Raw genomic sequence first — 15,058 nt, forward strand, 5'->3', positions numbered from 1 at the left:
TTTTTGTGTGCAGAAACACTCTGTTGTATCACAAAACCCAAAAGTGTTGTACATCAGTTGCACAACTTGAGTGTATATAGGGCCGAAGACCGAATCCTCCTCTCCCGTCACATATAACCTCAATCATATCAGGTAAGCCCTAAGACAGCCTCACCGGTGTCAGCATCTGAACGCTCTCGCAGAAGTTGCCTATGAAGGCCATGATGGTCATCTTCTGCATGAGCCGCTCGATCTTGCTGAAGTGCATCATGAAGCGGTCCTCGTCCGTCAGAGCCTCCACGGGCTTCCGCTCCTTCTCGTACTGACGCATGATCTTCACCTCGTTCTCCGTGGGCAGGAAGCGCATCAGACACTCCACGTAGTCCACCGACAGGGTGCGCAGGTCAAACCTGACGGGAGGGGGGTGGGGGGGACACGCAGGTGATGTTGGTTATTAGACACAGAAATGCGCGCTATGTGGAGGCACAGGCAAACACGGACTGGAGACACAGACATGCACACAGACGCTATTGCTATACAGACACACACACACAAACAAAGCCCTCATTCGCAGTGATACATAGAATAAGAAGACCACTAGGTCGTGTTGCGGAGTCCATGACGTCTTACAGCTGAATGGCCTTGCAGATCTCCTCGGGGGCCTTTCCCACTTTCCTCAGGGTGATGGCCATGTTCTTGGCCCGGTTGGCGTCCAGCAGCGCCACCTTGTTGGGACCCTTCTGGATGATCTTGGTCTTGCTCACGGCCAAGTCGATGGCCGGGCCCTGGGCTTTCGTCTTGAACATCTCCTCAAACTCATCCACGTTCAGGTCCTGAGGTTTAAAACACACTTCAAGTGAGAAGGTTTGAATCCTAAGCAACCCTGTGGTGAGTAGCCTACATGTTGTTTTGAAGTACAGAAGACCAACATAGCGTTTAGAGAAGGTCAAAGTGTGAAGTGCATATACGTGGGGGTGAGTGGACGGTTCCCTACCTCCAGTATCCTCTCGTCGTCGATCTCGTTGAACACGGTGCCGTTGATTTGGTTGGGCTTCAGTGCCACCCAGTTGAACACCGGCAAACGGAACTTGGTCTTGATGGGCTTCTTAATCTTCACGGCTGCACCGGGACACAGAGGAATAAGTCAGCAAACACACCATCTACCTCTCTCTGTCATCGCTCTCACAAACACACATTACACACGTCATGTGATGGAGGATAGACATAGGCTGCATGGATCCCAAATGGTGCCCTATTCACTATGTAGTTTACTACTTTTAGTACTACAAAAGAAGTGCACAAGATCAGTGGAGGCTGGTGAGGGGAGGACGGCTCATAATAATGGCTGGAATGGAGTCAATGGAGTGGTAACAAACACGTGGTTGATACCATTCCATTGACTCCATTCCAGCCATTACTATGAGTCGTTCTCCCCTCAGCAGCCTCCACTGCACTATATAGGAAATAGGGTGCACTATATAGGGAATACGGGTGGCATTTTGGACACAAACAGTCCTATCAGTGACTGGTGGTGGTGACACACATGGATATGCCTTCCTCCGTAGATAGATAAATAGGCTGAGACTGGCCGTCGGTCTCATCTTAAGAGTCCATTTAATGAAATCCCGCCTGAGAGAGATGGAGATGTCCTCTACAGCCACTTCTACAGCAGGGCATGATGGGCTCTTGCTAGCTCTTTACTGCTAGCCATAGCCACTAGTTTATTGATTTAACCAAGACATACTGGTCAGTAGCGGGCCCAGAATAGTGCCTTGGGGGACACCAAATTGAGTTAGCTATGATATTGAATGTGCATATGGCTAGGGTTGTCATCCCTGGCACAGTGGCATATTGTGTTTATATAGACAAAGATTATGGCCATACGGAGTATATAAACCCAGATTGACTGCCTCTCCCCGGGTAACCTCTCTAGCACACAGACAGACAGAGGTACCGTGGAGCCTAGCGATAAGGATCAGGATTGGAGAGTGTGACAACCAGGGCATTCCAGGCTTGCGCAACACTCTCCTATCTTGTTATCAATACCAGCCTACCTGCAGTGGCACGTCAATGTGTTTGAGCATGCAACAACAGACACTTCCTGACATTACAATAAATCACACACGCACATGGTAGAGTACAAGTATGGAGACCGTGCAGGAGTTGGAAATGTGGCATTTTCAGTGATCCCATCAGTCAAGACTAAGTAAGACAGATTGTACTGTATTTTGTCTCGTCCCATTATGTGTAACAGGCTAAAGACCCCAGCAGTTCAGGATCCCAGAATGATGACAAATGATCCCAACTAGGACTCCATGTCTTGTTTTGTGGATAGACTGTTGTTTCATATTTTGGTGGGCTCAAGCCTTCTACAGTACAGCTGTGAAGAATGAAGAATATTTTGGGGGAGTCTGCAAACAGTCGCAAGAGAATTTAAAGAGAATGCATGAAACAAAAGAGTCCAATTTCATGCTTGGCTAGACTAAAGAAATCATAGGGCATAAATGGCCATCTCTATGCAGACATTCCTCCTGTGTGTGTGTGTGTGTGTGTGTGTCTTGTCTTCACGTTTGGTGTTACGACTAAAAATACAATTTCCAAATACTCAGGAGAGGAGGAACAGTGAAAACACAACCACATGACAGAAAAAAACCTACAGAACAGTTTGATGGGTCCCTCTGGTTGGCAGAAAACAAGATAGAGAGAAAAACAACCAGAGAAATCATTATTAAGGAGAGAGAGATTAGTAAGATAATAAATCATAATAGACAATAATAGATCATACAAAACAAGCTTCACAGCTGAAAGTGTACTAATGCTAGTGCTGTCATATACTGAATTAAGGCTTCAGATCAAGAGTCATATTCAAGGTGAAAGGTCAAATTCTGGAATGATCTTGTGTCACATTGTATCTTTGTCTCAACTGGTCAAAGTCTGCAGTGAGTACAGACCCAGTGACACACAATGAATGATAGGTTAAGGGGGAGGCCAAGTCAGTGAGTCAGAAGACGCCTGACTAGCCGTCACATCCGCTCTGAGTCACCCATGATATGCACACCCTGATATCCAGGAAGTCAAGCAGCTTGAAATTGCGGTGAGTAAACAGCATCAGACACAGTGATACTGTAAATATCGGCAGGGTTCAAAAGGCCTAAAGGATATCAGGAGGCTTGGCTCAAGTTGATAAGGCAACATAGTGACTAAAATTGTGAATTTTTGAAGCATTGGAAAGCACATGGTGTGCTTTCAGTGACATACAGTGCATTCAGAGAGTACTCAGACCCCTTGACTTTTTTCATATTTTGTTATGTTACAGCCTTATTCTAAATGGATTAAATCGTTTTTTCCCCCTCATCAATTTACACACAACACCCCATAATGACAAAGCAAAAACAGGTTTTTAGAAATGTTTGCACATTTTCAAAAAACGGAAATATCACATTTACGTAAGTACTCAGACCCTTTACTCAGTACTTTGTTGAAGCACCTTTGGCAGCGATTACAGCCTCGAGTCTTCTTGGGTATGACGCTACAAGCTTGGCACACCTGTATTTGGGGAGTTTCTTCCATTATTCTCTGCAGATCCTCTCAAGCTCTGTCAGGTTGGATGGGGAGCGTCGCTGCACAGCTATTTTCAGGTCTCTTCAGAGATGTTTGATCAGGTTCAAGTCCGGGCTCTGGTTGGGCCACTCATAGACATTCAGAGACTTGTCCCGAAGCCACTCCTGCATTGACTTGGCTGTTGCTCAGGGTCGTTGCCCTGTTGGAAGGTGAACCTTCACCCCAGTCTGAGGTCCTGAGCAGGTTTTCATCAAGGATCTCTCTGTACTGTGCTCTGTTCATCTTTCCCTTGATCTTGACTAGTCTCCCACATCCCCACAGCATGATGCTGCCACCACCATGCTTCACCGTAGGGATGGTGCCAGGTTTCCTCCAGACGTTACACTTGACATTCAGGCCAAAGAGTTCAATCTTGGTTTCATTAAACCAGAGAATGTTGTTTCTCGTGATCTGAGTCCTTTAGATGCCTTTTGGCAAACTCCAAACGGGCTGTTATGTGCATTTTACTTAAATGCTGCTGACATTTTTTGGTACCCTTCCCCAGATCTTTGCCTCGACACAATCCTGTCTCGGAGCTCTACAGACAATTCCTTTGACCTCATGGATTGTTTTTTTGCTCTGACATGCACTGTCAGCTGGTGGACCTTACAAAGACAGGTGTGTGGCTTTCCAAATCATGTCATATCAATTGAATTTACCACAGGTGGACTCCAATCACATTGTAGAAACATCTCAAGGATGATCAATGGAAACAGGATGCACCTGAGCTTATTTCGAGTCTCATAGCAAAGGATCTGAACACTTCTGTAAATAAATACTTTGGCAAACATTTCTATAAGCCTGTTTTTGCTTTTTCATTATGGGTATTGTGTGTAGATTGATGAGGGAAAAATGATTTAATCAAATTTAGAGTAAGGCTGTAACGTAACAAAAAGTGGAAAAGGTCCAGGGGTCGGAATACTTTCTGAATGCACCGTATTATGATAAGGTCTGATAAAATACTGCAAATGATTAACACTTGATAATGACGGTTCACAAACATACCAAAAAAGATTACAATCGTGATGATCACTGATAGCCGATTCCCTTAACATACATTACAGTTTTCTTCAAGTGCGTTGGTGCGATTTTCACAAGTGGGAAAGTTCAAAACATTTAGTACAAAACTCAAACCAGATAATCGAAAAGGCCGTTTTAAAACTCTAAGCACATTTTAAATTGACTAAGTACAACACACAAAAACATAGGTCATTTTTTCACCAAACTTAAATCAGTGTTTCATCTAAAAATACGTTTCACATTGCACATGATCCCCTCCAGGCCATGGATGAGGCATGCAATGATTTGCCATGCCAAAAGGTTTTTCTCCACAGGTGCATGAACAATGAGGACATTTATTGCAATGTTGATGAGAACCTATGGCCAAATTCTCAAGACAGGCTTTGATGCAAACTAGTGGCTGCAAAACTTTGTTTCTTTCTTTCATTCATTTCATTTGTTTCATTTTAATACAGGACACCTATGTTGTAATTACATCTGAAGAATATATTTTCGCATCAATGAAAATTTGTAATAATCTCACCTTTGACCACACATGGGATAGAAATTATATAAACATATTTTTGGGATCAATGGTTGTTTGGTGAAAGATGTCACCAAACAAAATGAATGCAAAATAAAAAAGTTTTGAATAAGTGTTAGCAGTTTGGAGTATTGTATTAACAGTTTTGAAGATGCACCACATACTTGTGAAAATAGCACCAAAGCGATAACAAAAAAACTGTAACAGAACAAAAGCGTATCTTGAAAACCCATCTTTCATTGTCTGGTCCAGCGTGATTCCTCCACATCCACGACAAAGGGAATAGGGTGCCATTGGAGACGCATTCAGTCTCACACGCAGGCGGCGTCTGGGTGGGATGACCTTACCTGCTAACCCTGAGTTGAAGATGACAGTGGGGGATCCACAGCCGGGCAGCGGTGGGGCCATGGGGGGTGGAGGAGGGGGCGGGGGGGCAGACACCGCCATAGGGCCAGGGGGAGGCGGGGGTGGTGGGGGAGGGGGAGGAGCGGCGAGGCCAGCCAATGGCCCATTTGGCACTGGAATAGAGGGAGCGAAATAGAGGAGAAGATGAACAAACAGGAGCAGAGGGAACAAGAGAGAGAAAGTAAGCGTGGAATTGAGATGACAGCATGCCAAGTGCTGTCTTCCATTGAGACTCAATCAGCAGAGTACAAACTCCTCTCGTGTGACTGCTCTGCTCTCTCTTTCTCTCTCTGCTGGCTTCCCCAGCTCTGCCTCTGTGTCTGTTTATGTTACAATTCAAATGCCAGAGCTGGAACAGCTTGGGCTAAAGGCATACTGTTACATTAAATTCCACTCAAGAAAATAGGACAGTAAAAATGAAAGGGCATGTTGTGAAACTAGCAACTAGCAGTCCAGACTGCTTCGCTACCATCTGTGACTAAACAATAGGCTAAGCCGGAACTGGTCTGGACTCGGAATTCCACCTACCAGGCACAGGTGGTGGGGGAGGAGGAGGGGGCGGCGCGGGCATCCCCGGGATCCCATTCGACCCCATCGGGCTGACCGCACCCCCGTTATAGCCCCCTGGTACACCCTCAAATCCGGCCACCAGCGGGCCCCCGGGGGCGGGCGGCGAGGTCAGGATGGAGATGTCCCCGTCGCCCTTCTTCTGGACAGTCATAGTGCCCTGCTTCTCCAGCTCGTGGATCTTCTTCTCCAGGTTGCACTGCCTCTGGATGGCCTCGTCCTTCTCCTTCACCATCCGCCGCAGCGTGTGCACCTGCGAGTTGGCGTCCTTGTACACCTCCTGGGTGGGGGGAGGGCAGGAAACAGACAGAGGTGTTACTGCATTGCACGCAGATCAGAGGATTATTAACCTGTGTCCGTCAGCCATAGAATTACATAAAGAAAAAGTAGAATGGACACTGGCATCCTAGCAACATGACTAAAGAACCGTCCGTCTTGGTCGGGGGGGGGGACTTCTAGGATCTCTATGCCGTCAACGTCACTAACTCCTCTCCCCTACCGATTGAGGGAGTAGAGCGAGTAAAGTCTCAAGTCTCACCCGGACGGCGTCAAGCTCCTTGTTGCGCGTCATCAGCTGTTTCTCCAGCTCCACGATCTTGGACATGGCCTCGTTCTCCGTGTCCTGCAGCTTCTCCGTCATCTGAGGGAGCAAAGGTCGACAAGGGGGGGAGGGGTTTCGTCAGATCACATGACACGTATAACGCAGAGTGAGTGTTTGTAGTGAACGTGTCAGCGAATAAATGCATGGAGAGAAATGGATGGATGCCAAGTCACTGAACGAGTGACTGAGGATTCAGATAGAAGGGACGGCGGAGTGAGTTATCAAAAAGGTAGGGTGGCAAGGAGTCTTCTGTAGGGAGTCAGAGTGTTATTGGATAGAGACGTCTGTGCGTGGTTGTCGTTTCTTCTCACATGTGACATGTTCTCCTCCAGCTCCTCCACCCGCTCCAGTGCGGCGTTCTTGGTCTCGGCGTCCTCCAGCAGGGCGCCCACGTCAAACACGTTGTCCAGGTAGGCTTGGATCTGCACCTGCAGCTTGTCACTCTCCGTGTGCTTCAGCTTCTACACACAGACACTTACATTAGATTTTACATTTAGGAGACACTTTGATCCAGAACGAGAGATAGACAGACATGCAGGCAGGACCGATGGATATACAGACAAACAAACAGACAGACAGGTCTGAGGATGGACTGATTGGGCCAGTTTACTGAACTCAGGGTCGGATCTCAAAGACGAGGATTGATTTCAGCTTCTTCTTCAAGGCGAGAGTTTATATAATTAATTAATTTTCCAAACAGAGTATTGACCTTGTTTCAGAGTCTTGAGCTGAATAACTAAGTGCATTTTTTACTAGCATCTCAACATATTTCCTGTGATATATATAGCAGGTTTGAGGCCAATTGCTTTTCAATTCAGTAAGTAAAAATAAATCCCAATTCCAATTCTCCTCGAGGCCTACCTAGACAGAAAAATGTAAATGCTTTTCCGTGAGAAAAAAACATTGCAATTCTGTTTACTTCCTGAATTGACTGACTTGAAATGGAATTGACTCTAGGGCCTTTGCTGGGACCATATTACCACCACACTGGCAGCCATGAGTCATGACCACAGTAAAATTGCATGTGACTGTTATCTCCTTTATGCCCTCTGGACATGTGTATGCTATGGTCCTAATGGCCTGGTACTCAGGGCTCTATTGTCCCTCTGACATCAAATGCAATCACAATTCACATCAAACACTTCATCAAAACAGTATTGTGGTGATCAATTTGAAGAAAGAAGTTCAACAGCAGGTTGAAACTGAGTTTAAAACATGGTCGTTGTGGATGTTGTTTCAAAGCCTAACTCAACGAAATGGACAGCTGCTTTCTAAGGTGATGATTAATTCAAAACAACCATACGCATATATTAGAGCTTATGCATATGAAGGTTTATGAGCCCAAGCCCCCCCCCCCAAAAATAACTGAATTCAAATGAGGATTGTTCCGTTATACAATACATAGCCTACCCATATTACACATGGCAGAAAAACATCAAACAAAACTGATTTAAGATGTCTTTGGTACATACTTGGTCCAGCCTATGCTCCAAAATTAAAGTAATCACCTTTGAGTGTGGACCGTATTATTATGCATACTGGATAGACTGGCCACATTCCAAAATGTCTGCCCATGAGTCTGGGAGAGAACGTACAGCCCTAGACGATGCTATTGGCTCATTGATTGTGCAGGGCGACTTACACTTGACCTACAATGAGTGAATTTGTATTAGACTTTGAATAGCTTAGTAATAGTGATTTCTTGATATATTTTCATAATTAATTGGGTGGCACATTACCTTTAACTATACAGAATATCTCACCGCCACGCGTTTCCATCTCCTCCTCGCTCTCCTTTATTCCTGTCGCGGGCGGGAAGCGGGGCTGTCAACAGTTTAGTGAAATACGTTTTGTGGCGAGAATGTCCCTAAATTAAGCACTGGGTAGCTGCAAGGAGGAGGTTGGAGAGCCCATGGCATACAGAGTTTGGGAGGAATATCCACCTGTTGGGCAGCGAGAGCGTTCTCCTCAAACAGTGGTTGACGCGAGTGGAGCGAAATAAGTGTTTGTATATTTATTTCTCAGCTGCTCATATTAACCACATACTCCGCTATAAAGCCACAGTAGCCTACAAAACAGACTGGCGGGAAAGTGCGTACCCTCTTCCCTTTTCGCTATTCGAGTGCGGACAAATGACATGTGTTTTTCCCCTGCCCCTGTTCCTGCCCATTCGATAATGGACCATTCTAAATCCAAAACTCATTTGACATATTACTAAAGACAAGATTTCATTTAGAATTGTCTGACGGGCGAAAATATGATCACTTGATGAGAGAACAGCTGTGCAGCCTGAGGCGAGGGCCCGAGTGCAAGCTATACATTTTGATTTCTAAGACAGTATAACTAAAGTTGCCAAATAACTCTAAATCTAGCATATAGGACCTGTTTCAAATGATCACTTTTATGCTCAACATAGCCACTTCATATGCACACTCTTGCCATAATTGGAAAAAATATCCTTTCTATTTTATTTAGCTAAGTTCTTACTATAAAATCATATAATCTAAAATAATGGCACAGGACTTATCAGCATATCTTGTCTGCTAAATGAACAAGCCTACAGCCTATGGCATGGAGCATAGCCAGGTAACATACAGTCGGACTCTTCGGAAATACATTTCCTTCATTTCGTATTGTAGATGTTCCAAAGGTGCCCATCAGCAGGCTTGTATGTGTGGAGGCCTGGAGATGCTAAATGTTCAATGTTCATGTTAATTAACGGTCAATTACCGTGAGACCGGTAAGCTTTAGCATGACAATAACCGGCTGAGAAAATGTCATGAGCGTCACAGCCTTATGTGACCCCAACTCAGGCTGGTATCCAGCTACTTACGTCCAGGTAGTCGTCCAGACAGAGCTTGGTGAAGTTGTACTGCAGGTGAACCCTGAAGTTCATGTCCTCTACTGAGTGGACCACAATGTTGATGAACTGCATACACGCCACCTATAAGGGACCAACAAGCACAACCATCAAGGGATAATCTCACTGTACTGATACTGAAACATCCATGGGATATAGGGTGCATCCCAAATCACACTCTATTCCATGTACTATTCAGGGAGGAGGGTGCCATTTGGGGGGAAAAGTCTTAAATGTGTAAATGAGCATGGAAATGATATGGGTTCATTCGTCATGCTAAATGGGCAGATAAAGGGAGTCACTTCAGTCCACATCCCAAATGGCACCCTAATCCCTATGTAGTGCACTACTTTTGACCAGGGCCCATTTGGGCTCTGGTCAAAAGTAGCGCACTACATAGGGAATAGGGTGCCATTTGGGACACTTCCTCCGTGTTGAACGTACACAGTGGAGCGCCACAGAATCAGTGCATTCTTGTCACCCTGCTAATACTGTCTTAATGGACTTCCTTGTTAAGAAGCTTGGAGTCAACTGGGTGAGAGATGCCCTGTCTGACAAATCTGTTTGCTTTTGCGCTCGTGTCAAATGACTGGCCCTCTACCAAATGGCTCAGAACGGACTTGTGACACACGCGGCCTATTCAAACACACAGGGCATCTGGTTGGCCTCTCATGCACACACGGCAGGCACGGCCAATGGGGAGCCTCAAAGTGGAGGCCGTGTGGCACATTTAGGAAAACAGATATTTCGCTGGCACACACACCATGCCGCCTCATCTAGTTCGATTAACACGTATTAGTAGGAATAGTGCGACAAAACAAACTGAGTTGCCGAGGATTCCTTACGTGTGGTTGGCTAGATATAGAAATAAACAGAAGTCAAGCAACAGGGTCTGGTTATAAAATGTGATTTCAGGATATGATGTAACCGAACAACTCATGGCTCGTCCAGTGGAAACGCTGTGTACCATAAAGTCAATGTTGTTGTCCATGTCCTTGAAGTGTTCCATTAGCTTCTCGAACCTCTGTGTCTCAGCACACACCTGCAAGAGAAATCAGCAATCATTTACTTTTAGCAGTGGACTCAAAAGGCGATGAAAGGAATCTTTAAGCACCACTGTACTTCGAGCATCCAGATATAACGCTTTATGACTTGTTATAAATATGTATGAGTCTTAATAATCTGTTATAGCAAGGCTGTTATGTTTCTCTATGAATAACATTTTTCAGTTGTCTCAAACTGGCTGCCATTTCTTTTATTTAACTTTTATTTAACCTGGCAAGTCGGTTATGAACAAATTCTTATTTACAATGACGGCCTTCCGGGAAACAGTGGGTTAACTGCCTTGTTCAGGGGCAAAACAACAGATTTTTACCTTGTCGGCTCGGGGATTTGGGGCGGCAGAGCGTTGGACTAGTAACCGGAAGGTTGCAAGTTCAAACCCCCGAGCTGACAAGGTACAAATCTGTCGTTCTGCCCTTGAACAGGCAGTTAACCCACTGTTCCGAGGCCGTCATTGAAAATAAGAATTTGTTCTTAACTGACTTGAATAGTTAAATAAAGGTAAAATAAATAAAAATTGATCTAGCAACCTTTCGGTTACTGGCCCAACGCTCTAACCACTAGGCTACTTACCTGAAAGACATTATAAACGGGTCCAAGCCTCATAACTGCATTATACATGGAATCGTTAAGTCTTACTTTGCAATGCAGAATACTGTATTACCTTAGCGAGAGAAATAAAATGTTTCCGTCATAATCTCTGCCTTATATAAAAACCCTGTACTGTCTCCTCACTCCCTCCCATCACACTGAATCCTTCCCTGATCAAATATCAAGAAGAGCGCCAGCATGGTGAAACCTCCCCTGCCATAGGGCTTTGTAACACTCATGACCTATTTTCCCCCTCTGTGATTACCATATATACAGCACTGAAAGAGAGAGAGAGAGAAAGAAAGGAGAAAGGGAGAAAGAGAGAGAAAGGAGGAAGGGAGAGAGAGAGAGCAGGAGAGGGAGAAAGAGAGAAAGAAGGGAGGAAGGGAGAGAAAGAAAGGAGGAAGGGAGAGAAAGAAAGGAGGAAGGGAGAGAGAGAGGGAGAGAAAAAAAGAAAGGAGGAAGGGAGAGAAAGAAAGGAGGAAGGGAGAGAGAGGGAGACAAAGAAAGAAAGGAGAAAGGGAGAGAGAGATGGAGAGAAAGAAAGGAGGGAGAGAGAGAGGGAGAGAGAGCGAGAGAGAGGGAGAAAGGGGAGAAAATAGGGAGGGAGAGAGTGGAGAAAGGAGGACAAGAGAGAGGGGAGAGAGAGAGGAGAAAGTGAGGTTGGTAGGGGGAAGAGAGAGAGAGAGACACCTCTGCAGTTCAGACATCGCTTAAAGGCAGGGAAGGGGAGACAGACAGACAGGAAAGATAAAGAGCCAAGGAGAGGAGGAGGAGAGGAAAGAGAGGAGAAGAGTGCATAAGCACTCCACACAATGCTCTGTGCCCCAGCCTGCACCCTGCCCCCCACTCCAAACACACTCCAAACAACCCCCTCTAACCCACAGGGCGGGGAGTCAAGAGCCCCCTAACAACAAGCTTCCCCATAGAGGGAAAGCAATGAGCACCATCTCAACTCAAGCAAGCCAAAATAACACTTGTTGTATATCTGTTGTATAATAGCATAAAACACGAAAGAAAAGCGGCAAAAGAAAGCGCTGTCTTTATATTACAGTTTATATGGAACATACTGCCAGACAATAACGATTGTACAATGTGACCAATAAGATAATCTAATAGTTATTTTTGGAACATTGCCGTTTCCACCACATATATTGTGAAGGGCCAATCGCAATCCATTGATTTTAATAGTCACATATGGCTATGTCTCTACCTTCTGTTTAAGGGGGAGCGACTCTGAGCTTTAGAGTTGGCTAGTCCACCTCTAACAACAGTGAAATACAATAGAGAGTAATGCTCAATATTTTATTCTGGGTCTAAATATGGCATTAACTTCAGTCAGCCCAATTTTTCCAGAGCCCGCCTGCGAATTGGACTGTTGTACAGAGGGCCCCTCCAGAAGCCCAACAACTTTACACATACAAATGCAGACACACAGGGTCAGGGGTCGTATATATGTATCAAGCGTCTCAGAGTAGTGCTGATCTAGGATCAGTTTTCCCATACTGAATTGAAGATTAAACATGACAGGGGGACCTGATCCTGGACCAGCACTCCTACTCTGCTAAACTTGGAACATGCGACCCCTGATCCTGTTGAGAGCATTCCATCACTACACGACTCAATGCGTGAACTACATGGAATGACACTGTTTAGGTATAATAGCATAGCGCCGCCTTCTTGCTCCGCGCATCCGCCGCACCGTACCTCCTTGAAGTTGTCAAACGCAGAGAGGATGATTTCGTGTCCTCCCCTGACGAGACACACGGCGGCCAGTAACTCCAACACGAGAGCTTTGGTTCTGGGAAAGCAGGAGAAGAAAACAATGATGGGTTAACCTAGTGTGATGCCACTTCCAAAGCCAACCCCCAGTGATGCCTAAGAAAGAGAGGTCGCATCCTTTCCCCACTAGGGCTGTTTCCCAAATGGCGCCCTATTCCCTTCCTAGTGCACTACTTTCAACCCGAGGTCCATGGACCCGGGCCCAAAGTAGTTCCCTATGAAGGGAATAGGGTGCCATCCGAGGTTACATAACGTGTCTTACCAGATGATGTTGCTGGATCAAACATGTCAATTCAATAGTACTATATGATAAACAGGGCAGTGGGTCTAATCCTGGGGATTAAACGAAAGGTATACAGAGCAGAGTGAATCCCTCAGCCATAATCCCTATGAGTGATGAGGTGGTGACGTGGTACCTTGTACCGTTCGCTCATTCATTCAAAGGAAGGTATTCTGTTATTTTTATTATTCCACACACACACACACACACACACACACACACACACACACACACACACACACACACACACACACACACACACACACACACACACACACACACACACACACACACACACAGACACACAGAGTGTGCCAGTGGTGCCCTGATCTGCAAGCCGGGCTGTCTAGATGGCTGGCTGAATGAGTTTGCACTGGATGCTGGCTTTACACACACTTTGGGCGGGGTGTTGAACGAGCATGTGCACTGGCTCTATCAGCAGTTGACAGAGCTGGTGCAGTCTTAAGGGAAGGTAGGCCTGTAGTGCTGATCTACGATCAGTTAATCCTTTTAGATCATAATGAAATACGATAATATATATGGACCCTGGAGAGCTGATCCTAGATCAGCACTACTCCTTGGAGACGCTTGAAAAATAAGCACCCAGAGGAGTTGTTTAGCACCAGGCCACCCAACGAGTCCATTTTACCTGGGATTCTTATTGTTGAGACTTAGTGCAATTTCATTCACAGCATGCGGGTGGGACATCACCATGTTGAAGCCGTACTGGGCCATCAGAAATAGATAGAGAGAGAGAGAGAGAGAGAGAGAGAGGGGGGGGGAGAGAAAAAGAAAGACAGCTCGTTAATAAACAGGGAGGGAACCGTTTACATAATAAAAGGGAAACTTGAGAAATTATCTGTCACGGAAAACATGGCAGACGACAAATACAATTTGTCTGAGGATAGATGAGGGTGTATACCTCAACCCTCCATCTACGGCGGTTTCCCAAATGGCACCCTATTTCGAAAGTATTCAGACCCCTTGACTTTTTCCGCATTGTCTTATGTTACAGCCTTATTCTAAAATGTATTAAATTGTTTCATCAGACCAGAAAATCTTGTATCTCACAGTCAGAGTCCTTTTAGGTGCCTTTTGGCAAAATCCAAGTAGACTGTCATGTGCCTTTTACTGAGGAGTGGCTTCTGCCTGGCCACTCTACCATAAAGGCCTGATTTGTGCTGCAGAGATGCTTGTCCCTCTGGAAGGTTATCCCATCTCCATAGAGAAGGTGGGAGCTCTGTCAGAGTGACCATTGGGTTCTTGGTCACCTGATCAAGGCCCTTTTCCCCCAATTGATCAGTTTGTCCGCTCAGCCAGCTCTAGGAAAAGTCTTAGTGGTTCCAAACTTCTTCCATTTAAGAATGATGGAGGCCACTGTCTTCTTGGGGACCTTGAATGCTCCAGAAATGTTTGGTATAGACAGGTGTGTGCCTTTCTAAATCATGTCCAATCAATTGAATTTACCACAGGTGGACTCCAATCAAGTTGTAGAAACATCTCAAGGATGATCAATGGAAACAGGATGCACCTGAGCTCAATTTCGAGTCTCATAGCAAAGGGTCTGAATGCTTATGTAACTACGTACATTTAAATAAAACATTTTTTGCAAATATCCCCCCAAAAATATATGTTTTCGCTTTATCATTGTGGGGCATTGTGTGTAGATTGATGAGGAAAAACAATTATTTAATACATTTTAAAATAAGGCTGTGACGTTAACAAAATGTGGAAAAAGTCAAGGGGTCTGAATACTTTCCGAGATGCACTACATTTGATGAGAGCCCT

General features: G+C 45.3%; 1 protein-coding gene across 8 annotated transcripts in view; it reads right to left on the reverse strand.

Annotated features, from left to right (window-relative positions):
• LOC139380328 (formin-like protein 2) overlaps nt 1-15,058 on the reverse strand; it is a 94,404-nt gene that overhangs the window by 9,953 nt on the left and 69,393 nt on the right. For 5 of the 8 annotated variants that reach the window (XM_071122934.1, XM_071122939.1, XM_071122937.1 and 2 more), the window contains exons 8-19: nt 13,920-13,996; nt 12,916-13,009; nt 10,523-10,597; nt 9,529-9,639; nt 7,007-7,156; nt 6,633-6,734; nt 6,056-6,374; nt 5,470-5,640; nt 2,637-2,657; nt 974-1,098; nt 610-812; nt 155-389 (exon numbers count right to left, since the gene is read on the reverse strand). In XM_071122934.1, coding sequence (XP_070979035.1) covers nt 155-389; nt 610-812; nt 974-1,098; nt 2,637-2,657; nt 5,470-5,640; nt 6,056-6,374; nt 6,633-6,734; nt 7,007-7,156; nt 9,529-9,639; nt 10,523-10,597; nt 12,916-13,009; nt 13,920-13,996 — 1,683 coding nt within the window. The remainder of the gene's footprint in view (nt 1-154; nt 390-609; nt 813-973; nt 1,099-2,636; nt 2,658-5,469; nt 5,641-6,055; nt 6,375-6,632; nt 6,735-7,006; nt 7,157-9,528; nt 9,640-10,522; nt 10,598-12,915; nt 13,010-13,919; nt 13,997-15,058) is intronic. The other 3 variants (XM_071122938.1, XM_071122933.1, XM_071122940.1) reach the window with 1 other exon arrangement.

This window comes from Oncorhynchus clarkii, chromosome 22, assembly GCF_045791955.1.
Source record: "Oncorhynchus clarkii lewisi isolate Uvic-CL-2024 chromosome 22, UVic_Ocla_1.0, whole genome shotgun sequence".
Lineage (NCBI taxonomy): Eukaryota > Metazoa > Chordata > Actinopteri > Salmoniformes > Salmonidae > Oncorhynchus > Oncorhynchus clarkii.